This window comes from Syngnathus acus, chromosome 24 (genome assembly GCF_901709675.1).
Source record: "Syngnathus acus chromosome 24, fSynAcu1.2, whole genome shotgun sequence".
Taxonomy (NCBI): Eukaryota; Metazoa; Chordata; class Actinopteri; order Syngnathiformes; family Syngnathidae; genus Syngnathus; species Syngnathus acus.
In genome coordinates, this window is record NC_051108.1 from 6677524 (window position 1) to 6693426 (window position 15903).

At 45.5% G+C, this 15903-nt stretch overlaps 1 protein-coding gene and 1 long non-coding RNA gene across 7 annotated transcripts in view; one reads left to right on the plus strand and one right to left on the minus strand.

The window, feature by feature from the left end:
* The window catches only part of LOC119118353, a 439862-nt gene that overhangs the window by 87331 nt on the left and 336628 nt on the right, over positions 1–15903 (minus strand). The window lies entirely within an intron of this gene.
* The window catches only part of LOC119118319 (MAM domain-containing glycosylphosphatidylinositol anchor protein 2-like), a 77663-nt gene that overhangs the window by 37280 nt on the left and 24480 nt on the right, over positions 1–15903 (plus strand). For 3 of the 6 annotated variants that reach the window (XM_037245251.1, XM_037245245.1, XM_037245247.1), the window contains 5 exons: positions 64–199; positions 289–558; positions 3940–4031; positions 4102–4339; positions 13013–13333. In XM_037245251.1, the coding sequence (XP_037101146.1) occupies positions 64–199; positions 289–558; positions 3940–4031; positions 4102–4339; positions 13013–13333 (1057 nt within the window). The remainder of the gene's footprint in view (positions 1–63; positions 200–288; positions 559–3939; positions 4032–4101; positions 4340–13012; positions 13334–15903) is intronic. The other 3 variants (XM_037245249.1, XM_037245248.1, XM_037245250.1) reach the window with 3 other exon arrangements.

The window sequence follows — 15903 nt, forward strand, 5'->3', positions numbered from 1 at the left end:
TTGTTTGCCCACGTGTCCTCGGCACACATTTGCATACCGCTGTGGTGGTTGTCGTCCGAGCTGCAGGGGGAAACAAAGATCTTGAAGCTGAAGAACCTACGGCCGCAAGACTACGCCAACTACAGCTGCGTGGCCTCCGTTAGGAGTGTGTGCGGCATTGCCGACCGCAGTGTCATCTTTCGCCTCACCAACAAGACAGGTAGTGCCTGCCGCGGTGGAAATGACGTCAACAATTTAATCATGAAGCACCAGCACGTTCAAACCGCCTCGCTCCGCCGTGCTCAACAGCCTCGCCGTCCATCAAGCTGCTGGTGGAGGACCCTATCGTGGTGAACCCCGGGGACACGGTGTCGCTAGTGTGCATCACCACCGGCGGGGAGCCTCCGCCGCTGCTCACGTGGCTCAGCGCCAACGATAGCCTGCCGCAGAGGAGCTTGGTGAAGGGCGACACGCTCACGCTGCCCGCCATCACCTCGGACGAGGCGGGCGTTTACAGTTGTCTGGCCAGCAACAATGTGGGCAACCCGGCTAAGAAGTCCACCACCATAGTGGTACGAGGTAAGCGGAGAACATCCAATCGTTTTCAAAATTGGGCCTAAACGAATTGGATCTCTACCCATCAACAAGATCTGTAAGATGATTGTGCGTCATGCTCCTATATTGGACCGGCAACTTAAAAGACTCCCCGAGGTCCATCAAGCCGAGTTTTAATTATTGAAATCCCCAGAAAAACAACAACACTCTGAGAAAAGTCTCTTTGCGTTGCCGCTTTCACAAATCCGAGTTGAGCAGATTGGCTGACTTTCATGTTCCTGAACTTGTGCTTTTCCCTGCCGAGAACGGCGCTTTCATCTGCGAGATTACTTGGTGGGGTCGCCTCGGTGCTAAACTAAGCCCGCGCGCGGAAGGCGTTTTATTTATGCAGCCGTAAAGTCTCTGGCATGAAAATCATATCATACACCAATCACGTCTGATAGTTCCCCCCACCCCCGACAGATAACCCCTCCACTGTATTGTGCTGCTCGCCATATCACTGACGGCTTTAGAGACCGCCGTCTTATTTGTATTAGACACAAGATGTCAGGCGTCACTGCGGGCAATCGCTGCGGTAAATATTCATTCCAGTCTTATCGATGTGCTGCTGCACACCGTTGAACTCGCATATCGTATTCACGTTTTCTCCTTCTTAAATTTAGCCACTCAGCTGGTCACTAGATTAGGTACACTCTGCGCAATCTATAGAGAACAAAGAACGTGTTGAGCCACGTATTTTAAAAGAAGAAAAATAACATGGGTTAATATGTTTCACATTTCATGCCTTGTAATTTGAACCACACAAATCTGCGTGTATGCGAGGCTTTATTGAAAAACAAGAAACGCAATTTCCTTGTGCATCTTAATAGCTATTTAACCTTTCCGACTACTGGACATATTTTACTTCATTCGGCGTGGTGCATTCGAGGGTGAAACACTCCGTATTGGCTTCATTATATATTTGGTTTCCATGCAAATACGACACGTGCACAATGACAAATAGCACCACGCGTGTGCGTACACACAAATACACACAAACACACTGTGGTATCTGGGAAATGGAAATTCTCAAGTAAAATTGCCTTGAAAAGAAACACGAGCTCTAAATTACATTCTGACAGGAACAAACCTTCAGTGATAAATCGCTCGACCTCAGTTTAGCGAGTATCAAAAAATTTCTCCGGACTGACTTTATTCTTTATATACAAATGGGTACGGTTTCTAGATGCGGTTTCATGCGAGCGCCATTCGTTTTCAGCGTGTGGAGTGTTGAAACACCACATCAAAGCCAAACCGTAAACATAGCAGATTATAGCAGATTAGCGTTACATTCCGACAAGCGGCATTTAATTGGTTGCTCTGTGAAGTTGATGACATGGTGGCAACGTTGGTGAAGGGGGTTAATATGTCTTTTGTGATGTGTCCATGCGCCACATGCACACGATGTAGTGTGAAAAGGTCTTTCTTTAGAAGATACCTGCTTTCCTGATCAAACCCACCAGTTGCCACGGTAACCAAATCATACAATCGAATATAATTCCTGGTCCTAAGGGTGTTTTCATAAAAGCATCTCACAGATTGCTAAACTAGTAATGGGGAAAAGAATAAATCACAGTATGTCTCAAGTGAAGCATATCGACACACTTTGTGATAGAAATTGCAAAACGGACGCAGTCAGCAAGCGGGATCTGACGCCAGCAGCCTGCTGGGAAGGCTGAGGCCCTGGAAGGCTGCGTGGCTGGTGGGACAGTATGGCTACCATCTGCTCATGTGTGTTTGTGTGCACGCGCGTGCCGAGGGCTTCTCAAGGGCGGGGGGGATCGGGCGTAATACGCTGAGAGGCTTCGGGGCGACCCTCTGTATGCAAAGTATTCAAAAAAATGTGACAGAGCTCCATGATGCTGTTTGACACATTCAAACGCACACACTTTTGCGCTCTACTATGTTGTTTGCAAACAAGCTGTAGCCGACGGAATGCAAAAGGTTTGAGCTGCTTGGCACGACATTTGTTTTTATTTGGGAGAGGGGGGGTGGCAAGATTTTTCTGTCCACACGAGTTCGCCGTGCTCACGTTCTGCACTGTAGTATTTGCGAGTTTGAATGCGTGTGGCTTTAAAAGGCTTTGGTGTTCGCGTTGACACAAACGGGTCGGCCTGAAACTCGAAAGCCACGATTGCGACTTTCATCCCTCCGTTAGTGGCCTTGGCTTTGCGAAGCGTCAGTGTGCGTGAGGAGGGCGATAATAGCGAGATGAAAGGCGGGCGGGCGCACCTGGCCGATGCCTGTCGACCCAGTTTGGGGTTTAACCTTGAGGAAGGAGGTGAGAGGAACTTCCATCTGGCCTGTGAAGAGTCCAGTCTGGCATGCTGATACCTCCCCGCCCCCTTTTAGAAGAGCTACGGGGGTTGTGAAGACGGACTGACGGCAAAGAGTGAGAAAATGAGTCGGAGGGAAAAATGATTCATCCTGTTTGCACAAAAGCCGGACGAATTCATTAGAGCCAGTGGAGGGAAAAATACATTGCAACGTCCTCCCTCATTTCCATGTGTACACATCAGCCGTGCTATTGTGTAGCTGTGTGTGTGCGCTGTCACAAGACATTCCCCCGCGGTGCTGTTGTGTTTCAGCCGTGTGACATGTGCTGCCGTTTCCCCCCTCTTCCTGTGTGATCATTTGACACTCCCCATTACTCCCACAAGCAGACATGGGAAAAACACGCAAGCTCACTGTGGGGAGTATTGGCGACAGAAGCGGGATCTCAAAATAGACCCACTATGACTCACCGGCACAATTAAGTGTTCCTGTAGAACCTGACACAAGGTTGCCCAATGATGTGGCGCCTTGTGCGTTCTTAAGCTCCTTATGGTGCAAGGAAGCATGCTTGGCGACAGAGATGAGATCCACTGCGTGTCGTCATGAAGTTACTGTCTTTAGTGCAGATTAATTAGGTAGATTATCACATGTGGTGTCCTGTGTGTGTTCTCCTTGTCATGTCCTCAACTGGTAATGAGGCACACAAGCTTTTTTGGTGACAGAAGTGGGATGTCAAAATGGACGTCATATTCTGTTCATTGAAAATATTGGAATCGTTGGAGCTAAAATGGGCAAAAATAAAATGAGGAAATATGGATGAATTACTCTCTGTCCAAAAATGGAATAGCTTAAACTAGCTTTGTGTTTAATCGTTGTGGTTTAAAGTCTCAGTTTAAGATTAGCTTAGTTGAGTTTGTCCAATGTGTGTGCATTGAGGAAAAAGACGTTTTGGAAAATTGTACTACAATCGTCGTAGTCGCCGTTCATCTCTGCAGCAAATGGGAAAGTTCTGTTTTCCACCAGAGTCCTCATTAAAGATTCATGCGACTTTTTTGCCACAAATTGGTTATCACAATTTTTTTTTTCTCCTAGCGTTGAAAAAGGGTCGCTTCTGGATCACTCCCGACCCGTACCACAATGACGACAACATCCAGATTGGTCGGGAAGTCAAGATCTCTTGTCAGGTGAGATGATGAAAGACATAAGTGGTCAAGAGAAAAAGGGTTATTGAAAGTCCAAAGTGTGTCGTCGCAGGTGGAGGCGACGCCCCCGGAGGAGCTCACGTTCAGCTGGCTGAAGAACGGCCGTGCCCTCCGCAGCTCGGAGCGCATGGTCATCACGCAGACGGACACGGACATCTCGCCCGGCACCACCAACCTTGACATCATCGACCTCAAGTTCACCGACTTTGGCACCTACACGTGCGTGGCGGCGCTGAAGGGCGGCGGCATTCCCGAGATCAGCATCGACGTCAACATCTCCTCCACTACTGGTGAGCCTCAGACACCGCCGTAAAAAGCCCCGCCACCTCCCCCCCCCCCTCACTCCAGAAATACACTTGCAATACTCAGCCCGAGAGTGACTAGCGAGCAATCGACACCCATTGTGCTGCTCCTTCTGCTGTGTGTACCTTGGCCACCAGGGGGCAGTATAATACATACAGACCTCTGATATAATTTGATTTGATTGGAAAAGAGCCAGTCCATAAGTGATGATGCACATTACAGTGTACAAAGAGGAGCAGATGCTCGGAGAACATGCTAATGCGGCTAAGTGGTTATGTGAATTGGCTTCATTTTGCATTTCTAGGCTATTTCATACAACTTTTATTCATGGAGTGCCCACTAAATGACGTGACAGCGTGATCCAACTCATCCAAGCAATGTTTGATAATGAATAACTATTACATAAAGAAATAATCATTTATTGTCATTTCATTCTGGTAACTGATAAATGGTCTGTGGTATAGTTTCAGTCCAAACTATTAAAAATAGCATTTGAAAAATAATTTTAAGTGGGCGTCAATTCCTCACTTTTCACAGCAGGGCTTGGCCATTATTCTTATCCGGAGGTTTAGTTTCCCTCCCATATTCCATCTCATGGAGAAGGGAAAGTCATAATGTTCTCATTTTTTGTCAAAAAACAATCAATACTTTCAAGTTATTCCATCTGCACGGTGTTCTCGCTCACTGAACCTCCATTGTCCTCGCATCTGATTGGATGCTTTCACCCGCTGGCTCCGACACTACCGCCTTGCCTGACTAACTTTGTACTCATGTCAATGGCAACGCATTGATCCACTTTGTATCACAACATCCCGACGCCATTTCTTTTCTTCATAACGACTTTATTCCGCACAAAGATGGCAGGCTGTGAGAAAACAAATAATCAGCTGTCAACTGTCTTTGTCGTCTTTTGTGTTAGTTTTTAGCATCAGTCAATCACTTCTCAAAGGGAATTGCGTGGAACAAAAGACGATGATGATTCGCTGCTCACCTCCTGCAGGCTTTGCGTTGATGTTGTTGGAAATAGCATCATTAGTATTAGCATTTGTAAAGGGGACTGGAGCATTTGCGTAATGTTATTCATTTCGAGCTGCTTAGACGTCTAAACAAATTGCGGAAGGAATCAAATCTGGCGGCTTTGTGCTTCCTAAAGAAAGGAGCGGGATCGAGCCTTGAACTTGATTACTTGCCGTCTTCTTTACCAAGTTGTTGCACATTTAGTCAGGAACCTCATGCTACAAAACCTTGTAGAGTTAGCTTTCGCATTTGTATGACATGGAAGACATCTGTTTGAGTTTTTCCCCTTCATATTTGCAGCGAATACTGAAAAGAAAACATTAATTCAGTTTGAGTGTCTTTGCTGCAGAAATGGAGAAAAGCGCTAAAAAGTCTTTGTGGTCTTGAAGCTACATAGAAAAATTATAGTGTCATCATATTGTTTGAAAGTCAAGCCTCAAATAATAAAAATTAGGCCTTTGCAGTGCTAATAAGGATCGTTCCGCCTTGACGAAGGTCTGCTTTTTGCATTCATGTAGCATTGCTGTATGCCTTTTTTTTTTACGCTGAACAAACACAATGCCACTTCCCGGGCGCACCTCACCGCCGACATGAAAGCGGCACGTCGACCTTGGCAGTATAATTATTCTTAGATAATCCTTTGATAATCCCTGCGCTCCAAAACAGCGAGATCAATTGTACCTGCCAAGAAGAAGAAGAAGTTTGCTCATTATCTTTTAAGTAGTGCAGTCTGCGGGCTGCAAATAATGACTGAGAGTGTTGTCGTCAAGCAGAATGAAAAGCTTATTTTGTGCGAAGGTTTAGCACCGGGATGCGCGCCATTCCAAAGGAACCGACTCCACCTACAGTACTTGTTTAGTCTCTTTTTTTTTTTTTTGCGGGGTGCTTCCTGAACCTTTTGATGGCATCAAGGTTGTCATAGTTAGTGAAAATTAATAACATCACAAACTGCAAACAAATGTTCATTAAGAAAATAAAATAATATGAGAATGCTTTGAAAAAAAAATAATTGGATCGACATTTTTTAATTTATAAAACTAACTACGATTGTAGCATAAATGTCCTTCGTTTTTATCTTTGTTGATTAACATACGTAAACTTTCCGGGTTCATTTGAAATGTATTGATTTTATTGTTACTGCGCAGAAGAAGGAAGTTCAGTTAATCTTATCACGTGATGTATAATGTGACCTTACACTCATCATGCAAAATTTGAAAAATAGGAACTAATTCTAAAACTAATACAGACAAAAAAAACAACACTCCAACATCAAGTATGGAATTCAAAATGTGAAAGTCAAAATGAACTAAATGCCATTTCCCTGCTGACTGCCTGGAAGGTGCCACATTTTGTGTACCCAAAACGCCTTTTCTCCCGCAGTGAGAAAGCCCAAAACGCAATTAGGCTTCTTAATAAAAGCAATTAAAGAAGATTACGCTGCAGGTCTGTCTGGGATTTGGGGGGGGCTGTTTTGCAGCTCTGGTTTACACAGTCCAAAAGCTGGAAATGTTTCTTATCAAGTTTTTTTGATGCGCGCGGATTGCTTTCATGACTTTCTCGCTAATATTTGCAAGTGTGACACACTCATTAAAAGCGCTCTTCCCCCTCTCCGACCGCCAGCTAATGCTTATTTATAAGCAGGAACGAGGACATGGACCTCCCCGCTGGATGCTGTCAGGATTAGAGGGACAGCTGAAAAGGATTTACAAGTTCCACTGTTAAAAAAAAAAAAAAAAATTATCCCGTAAAGTTTTCACTGGAAGCAGCTAATTAATCCTCTCATTAGCTCTCGTGTATGGATTATTGTTCAATTACTCTCCATTTCGTGAAATATTGTTTGTCTCTGAGCAGGACATAGCTCGGGGATAAAACCCTTTTAATGGCGTGTCAAGTTGTTAACGGCGGATTCTTGACATATTAACACGCAATCAGAACTCCGGATTCCGACAGGGTTGGAAAACCATATTTCCATTCATAACAGTCTCGACAGGAAAAAGCCTGCAATGGTGATTAGCCGAGTCTGTTCATTCAAATTAGCATAGTAGATCTGTAGCCGTCGCAATTCTGACGGATGATCGCAAAGTACGTAGGAGGACTCTAAAGTCACCTCTGCTGAAAAAATCGCCCCTTTAGCATCCTACATGCACCTTAACGCTCTGGCATCATCCACTCTGGCTGTAAATCATGAGAGTAGCTAAAGGTTAGCATTCCAGCTAACCCATATTTGGCGGCAGGAGACGGGGCTCAAACTGTATTTTATGACATTATTAAAGATGGCATCACAGTACCATATTGGCCCGAATATAAGACGGTGTTTTTTGCATTGAAATAAGACTGAAAAAGTGGGGATAGTCTTACATTCGGGGTCTAGACATTATACCCATTCACAATGCTAGATGGCGCCAGATATCGTAAAAGCAAATGCTGAACTTAACTCCCCAGGCCAAAGCGAACCCGTCACGAAGAATAAAAATAAAAATAGCGGTAGCACATATTAAGATGCGATAGACAGTTTTTGCATGATTTGAATGAGGCAAAATAACATGCTTTTTCTCTCAAATATATTGTTATAGTCATTTGTTTCAGATGTTCTGTAATTATTTTCCGTATAAAAATTAAATTTGGTGTTTCAAAAGTTTTTTTTCAAACTTGAATCTTGAAAAAGAGGGGGTCATCTTATAATCAAGGTCGTCTTATATTCGGGCCTATACGGTAATTAAAGACGATTAGCATTCTTGATAAACCATACTTGCCGACATACTTGAGTGAACTCTGAACTGCGGTCACTCCACAATATTAGCTACAGTAGTCAGTTTTTGATTTAGCAATTCAGATTTGATGCCCATCACACCACCAGTCGCATGATAGCAGGAAATTAATACCAATCAAAAGCGGAAGAGTGCTTTTGCAATCATCCCTGCTCCAATTTTCATTGCCTTCTATTCCTGTTATTGTTTGTGGACAAGATTGGCACCTGGTGATGTCTTTGCTGCTGTCGTCTCATCAGCTAAAAATAACCTTTCCTGCTGTTTCATGTGGGTAAAGTATGGCATGCGGGCTAAATTTGGTCCACTCCTTTCTTTAGTCCGGCCCAACAAATAGTGATATCAAAGGTGCTGCAGCTGTTTTATTCAAGAAAATTTATTTTTTATTTATTCAATTCATTAAATACTTGGTAAATGTGCTGGAAATATAAAATTAATGTGGCTGTTGAAACTTGCATATACCGTATTTTTCAGACTATAAGTCGCGGTTTTTTTCATAGTTTGGGTGGGGGGGCGACTTATACTAAGGAGTGACTTATATGTGAATTCTTTCATAAATTTTTAAAATTAAACAAAAAAAAGTGAAACCGCGATAAACGAACCGCGATGTAGCAAGGGATTACTGTAATTTGAATTTCAAGTGACGTCAGCAGCGCGGCGCGGCGGTTGTTTACATAAAGGACAAAGATTCGATCACGGTATGACGAAGATGACGAAGGGCCCCACGTACTACCGGCATCATTAGCGGCTTTGTTTGTAAGTGACACGGAAGATGAAGAGTTTGAAGGATTTAATGATTTGGAGTGACACAGAAGGTTTGAAAAACTATTATGGCTTTTACGCACGCCCGGTCCTACTCTACGGAGCTCTCTTTCACCTCCATGGATGGAAGTCGGGGGCCGGCGCTCGGCCGGGTGGCTGTCCGGGGACGGTGGATGGGGCTCGGACATGGCTTTTACGCACGCCCGGTCCCACTCTACGGAGCTCTCTTTCACCTCCGTGGATAGAAGTCGGGGGCCGGTGCTCGGCCGGGTGGCTGTCCGGGGACGGTGGATGGGGCTCGGACATGGCTTTTACGCACGCCCGGTCCTATTTTATGGAGCTCTCTTCCACCTCCGTGGCTGGAAGTGCCACCTCCGGGGATGGAAGTCCACGCCGCCACACGCCTGGAAGTCCACGCTTGGGGCCGTGTGGCGGTGAACTATTTATGTTATAGTTATTTGATATATTTTGTATATGTTTTTATCGTTACAGTTCAGTAGTTGTTGGCTCGTTGAACTCTTGTTTTATTAAATAAAGAGACGTTTACCAAACCCACGTCTTTCTTTGTACTTTGTTAACGCTACAATATAGTTATATACTTGATCTGTGGAATAACGACGAGGCTGACGTCAGGGCGCACGCGCGGCGTTGTTGACAAAGGACGAAGAATTTGAACGATGGATTTAATGATTTGGAGTGACACAGATGGTTTGATAATATTATTGCTTTAAGCAATTTGCTTATATAATAGTTATTTGATATATCATTTATATATCGTTATATGGGTCTGTGGAATATTTTGAAGTGCAAGCGCCGTCAGCGGCGCGCACCCATTGTTGACATAAAGGACGATAGATGGATTTAATGAATTGGAGTGACACAGATGGTTTTATAAACGTGTTATTTATGTAATAGTTATTTGAATAACTGAATTTTATGTCAGGCCCGTTCTCAGCTCTTCGTTTGTATTTATGTCACGTTAGCATACCTATCGTTTAGCCTGTTGTTGCTCGTTCATGTCTGTTCTTGGTATTGGATTTTGTCGAATAAATGTCCCCCAAAATGCGACTTATATTCCGGAGCGACTTATATAAGTTTTTCTTTTCACGTTATTGTGCATTTTATGGCTAATGCGACCTATATTCCGGAGCGACTTTTAGTCCGAAAAATACGGTAGTAGTTGCAACTTTGAGGCCACACAAACTCCCGTGGTTTCGTCGAAGGTGCCGAGCATCCTGTGCCCCCCCACCCCCCCCACACACACTGTCCCAGGAAATCTTACCATGTGACGTGATGCCTTATGTCGAACACAGGTGTGACAACCAGACAGCGTTGTTCCTCACCCAGAGAGTCGTTTTTGCGCCGCAACCACCTGCAATTGTACGTCGTGAAGGCGGAGGCGGCTGTACGCAGGCTCTTCTGGGAAATCACCCGCCTCTCCTGCTGGGGGAAAGCTGACAGGAAAACATGAATAAGAAACAGGCTTCCTTCCCTCGTTAACCGCTGTCGATAGCCCCTCAGCAATGCGGCTCGCCTTCCAGAGAAGACGCGGAAAACCAAAAACAAAGGAAGTCAGACGTCGCATTCAAGCTTGACGGCTGCATTCTTATAACTTAAAAATGTCCAGTTATTCATTTACAGGAATAAATGTATTAACTAGTTAGCCATCAAAACGCGCTGCTGTAGTAGAAGTTAAGTGTAATTCTCTATAGGAATTAGAAGGCGACGACTTGGCTGCTTCGATGGGCTGCTGTAAAATGTGAAATAAACAAAAGCTGTGACATCTGTACGTCTGTATCGCTGTCACTTTGGTACCTTGTGAACAGCGAGCTGACAATGTTGCTTGTCTCTCAACAATAAAGGCGGCAGCTAGCTTGCCGCCTCATCGGGCTGATGTTGCACATAAAATAAACAGAAGTCAGCGCCTTGATACATGCGTGTAACTACAACAATAATAGTACCTTGTGAGCACGATAATGTTGGGCTTCTTCTCAAGAAGCAACGACACTGCCGCCTCTAGTGCATGCTGGAAACATGTGAAATGAACCTGTATGCCTTCTCATCACATGCGGTGTGCCGAGCATAGAGCTGGAGCGCACTGTTGCCATGGAGACAAGGAGCGATGTCACAGACCAAATAAATGGAGCGATGGGATGACGGGATACGTGTCGAGCTCAAAATGGCTTTGATCACTTTGTGCAGACACGTTGTGTGTTGCGTATTGTTTCCAGGCTACATAATGCAGACTCGAAGGAAACGTGCTGCCTGAGTTTGCCATAATTTGCCGGCTAATCTGTGCTGAGAGGCCTGGTGTAATGATGGCCACCTGTCTGGTCTCTTGCCACTAATAGCTACAACGGGTGCAGGAGTCTAACTGTTCACCCATTGGCTGCTGGGAAAAGTGGACGACATGTTCTAACGTGTGTCAGATTAAAATGGTTTTGCCAGCTGCAGGGCTTCATCTATAGAGGTAGCCGTTCTGTATTTGTCTGGATGGAGGGATAGATGGATAGATTTTCCAGCTGCTGACATTACTGAGAGTTTTAGTGCATCACTCCATTGTTTTCCCAACATGCTTGGCTCAGGTCCAATGTTGACGGAGCGAGTGTCAGCATACCGACCAACACCACAAGGCAGCCAGCCAGACTTTTGTCATTCTGTGCTTGGACGCCACAGATCGCTCAGCTTTCCAGAGTAGTCCGCAGGTGGCCGGACACCACGCGCCAAATGAATGCTAGTACTAATCCACCTCGCTGCGGGGTATTGGCGTATGACTTTTTTTTTTCTTTTTTCACTTGTCGCTGCGGCGCTCGCAGCAAAGTGTCGACACAAAGTGGCTGAAATGAGTTCCCTCCGGCGGCTGGATTTGAATTTTCAGATTTTTATTACCGACAGTGGCTCACTTATAATCATTGCTTGACCCCCTTGTTGCCGTGGCGACCGCTCACATACAGCATATTTGCCTTTTCCCGGCGTCTTCGAAATGTCACCGGTATTCGTCATTCCCTCGCCAGTCACCCTCAGGCGCGTCGCTCAAAATGAAGATTGAAATTACCATCAGTGCTGCAGCGGCTGTTGGTGTTTTAATTGCAGGATTGGACAGCCGGCAGCACAGTGGACTAGTGATTAGCATGTCTGGCTCACCGTTTGTTTGGAAGCAAATGTGATGTACCTTGATTCTCTTGCCCAAAGTCAGCTCAGATAGGCTGAAGCTTAGCCCTGACCCTAATGAGGACAAAAATGGAGTAATGGATTGGGCATCTCTCCGAGATTACAACCACAGACAAGACTCGAGTTTACCCCCCCACCCAAACGGATTGCTGTCCATTTCATCACATCGCAGCGTTCAACGCCAGCTCAACCGCCATCCAGCCACTCGCGCTCTTTGGGCAGTGATGGCAGCCATCCGAGAATCATCGGGAATGACGTGTGACACTGTTTCATCAGCGTCGAGGACATTTTCACTCCTTCTCTGGCTGGCTAGCTGGCGGTAAGCTATTTTGGGAGGCGCACTTGTAAAATAGGCTTGGAGTCTGCTTGATAGTTTGAAGTAGGGAAAAGCACACATCCACACACGTGTATACACGCATGCACACACACAGCACTCCAGGAGCCAATGCTATTTGCCAGCTTTGCTAATTAAACAAATTAATTTGGCCAGGCATGTGTGATGAGGAAGCAGACCCAAATTCAACCTGCAGCCTTCCTTTTTAGACACACAGACACACACACACACACATGCACGCACACACGCGAACATGTTATGAATTATTATTCAACAGCAAGAGATGTTTCAGTTTATTACTTGCAAGAAAGGTCATTATGCAAGCGTGCTTTTGGTACTTCGATTTCTGTGGGTTTGTGCATTGAGTGGTAACATCTGCTTTGCTGTTTGTGTTGTTGAATGCTAAGCTAACTTTGGGAATTTAAGTGAGCGTGGCTTTAGTTCTTCTAGCACTTTAGTGGTTTGTGGTTCTTATTGGTTTGCCAGCTCTTCATCGCATTGTTTTGATTTGCTTCCGTCCTCACTCGCTGCCTGCGAGTCACTAACCCCCTTCCCCTCATTCGACCGTCAACCTCTACCACGCCCGCTGACTTTCTAGAGCCCCATATCAGTCCCTCCTCTGTTTTTCTCTTTCTTAGTTCCCCCCAACTTGACAGTCCCCCGGGGCAAGTCCCCCCTGGTGGCCCGCGAGGGTGACACGGTGGAGCTGGAGTGCCTTGTTTCAGGGAAGCCCAAGCCCATCATCCTGTGGTCGCGGGCCGACAAGGAGGCGCCCATGCCGGACGGCAGCATGCAGATGGAAAGCTACGACGGGGCGCTGCGCATCGTCAACGTGACGCGGGAGATGACCGGATCGTACCGATGTCAGACCAGCCAGTACAACGGCTTCAATGTCAAACCCCGTGAGGCTGTGGTGGAGCTCATCGTCCAATGTGAGTGCGATATTCCGCTTTATATACATGACACTTTGTGAACGTACATATATAAAACGCACCAAATTTGCGTGATAGGGTATGCAAACCTTTCAAGAGGCAACATCCAACGATTCGGAAACTTTGAATTTATTCCGCAACAGTTTTCATTTGCTATTCATGTATGGAGATTTGGATTAAATATTTTCCGAAGATGAACGTCCAGGGATTCAAAGCAGCGGATGGAAAAATAAAAATGAGAACGGGAGATGACGATAGGGAGTAAATGAAAGGTTAGCGTTAGCATTTATAACAGAATAATAAGTGTACACCATTAACACAGCGCCATTCTTTTTCTACCTAGTCACCTTGCGGTATTAATATTCATCGTCTGTGTGGATGCTATTTTTTTTTTTTTTTTTAATCACGCCATTGTGCCAGAAAATATTAAAGGTCAGCATCCAGCACAAAGTACAACAAAATAGATTTGGGCTCCTAAGAGTGATGGATAAAGTCATGAATTCCTCATCTAAAGTGTCAAATGAGTTTGCGCTACCCGAGCCCATCATGTAAAATGTTAAGCAGCCGAGTCGTAAGAAAAAATATGCGAAATTTAGCGCGGTGATTTGCAGAGCAGCGGGAAGCTGAGGAGAATTACAGCATGCATAGCATTTGTCTGACGGCGCCATAATTAGAGCGAAGGAAACGGCTAAATAAAAACTCGGAGCCCGTGAGCTTTTTGCACAACACTTCCTGGGATTTTATGATGTTGTTTTCTCTCAGCGTTATTGCGGTCACGCGGCTAAAAAGCACTCACAAATGAAAATACGACTAAGGTAATGTCAACGAGTACACAAAAACAAAGTGTGTCTCAAATGTAACCATATCAATGAGTCTGAAGTAAAAAAAGATGCTCATTCATGGGAGCTCCACACGCTTCAAAATGATTACTTTGCATCAAAATAAAGTGCAGTGCTTCTTGATGCAAGCACGCCGCTTTGATCTGCTGACCTTCTTCAAAGCGCCGCACCTAATCAACGGCGTCATTAATCAATCATCCCGCCATCTGCAGCCCAGGCAGCCTTAATGGCCGCCATCAAAGCCAGAGCCGGAGCTGACGCGCGGCTCACTTTGAGCGTGAAACCAAGACGAGGAAATTTGCTTTATCTCATCAATCCAGCCTCGCTTCTGTACTCCCCTCTCCATATACTGAGCCCCACTTCTTCATTTTCTTCTGCGCATGCCAATTCTTTCCTTTGCCTCGGTTTTCCAAGCGCAAGTTAATCAAGACGCCGAGGTACAGTCCCTAAAAGAGCATTCGCGACGCTAGCTAGTCAACAGCTTTGATATGTAAAAAAAAAATAATATTTTTTTTTAAAGCTGCTTCCATCTTATGTGGACGACAAGCGGCCTTAAGAAGAAAAAAAAAGGAGACAGGGAGAGGGAGAAAGATGTTCGCCGTTAGCTAATAGAATTGCAAAAATCCCAAGCTGTGACGCCCCTAATGTTCTTAGGCAAACCGGCTTGGCACGGTCCACGGGAAGAAGAGGAGAAAGCCCGAGCTATCGAGTGTTCTCCTGTCCTAAATACCGGCGCTCCACTTCCCAGCCTTGCCCAGATGCACGAGAATTCTCTTTATCCCGGCCTTCCATCTGTTTCCCGTCGCAGCGGGAGTGAGCGGCCTCGCCGTCTGTGGCAAAAAAGTCTTCCCAACAATAAACAAACACTACCTGAGCGTTAACTTAGGAGTAAAACCATATTTGGGGTCTTAAAAAAGCGCGTTTGCCTCACAGTGTTGGAGACGATCGACTGACGTGATGTCAGAGCATAACGTAATTAACTGCGCATTTTGCGTTGCCTTTATAATTACCCAGCTACAGTCCGGCCAAACCCACTCTAATTGATTCCTATGGGAGCGATTAGCCTTTAGCATATTAGCATCGGACTAACACCGCACTTGCCTATTAAGACGATTATCTCCACTTAGGAAAAGTCCTCATACAACCAAGCTAAACGAGTCAGCTTAGACTCATCCCCATTCTGTTCAACACCGTTCACAGCGATGGAATTCAAATTTTGAATCGCAGAAAAACTCGTGGCTGATGGTCGGTCGCTCATGAAAACCCGTTGCCGAACCCGGCCCGCTGTGTAGTCGGGTTTGGCCGTGTCACTTGGTGTGCAGCAGGCCACAGAAGCACCGTGCCGACTTGGCTTTTGCTGCACTCACCTGAGAGGCAAATGAGAGCCATTCCCTCCTCAAGTTAATGTGGAATCACTTGAGTGGATATCAGACATATACCTCCTTCTAGTAGATGAATACGAACTGGGAGAGGAGGGGTGTAGCATGTGTTACGTGAGTTCCCAATATCAAATACGTTCTTCAATCCCTTGGAGGCGACGTCCAACCATGATTAGCATTCCACTTGACCCGCAGATGGCATCTTTAGCAACGATTAGCATTCTAGTTGAACTGATAGAAGCGAGGGCTCAAAATGATAAGAGCCCTTTTGTGCAGTCTGTCGCGTTTACGTAAGAAGAGAAGCCTCGGACCTTGTCGTCATCGCGCGGCCTTCTGTGGCAAAGCAAAACGC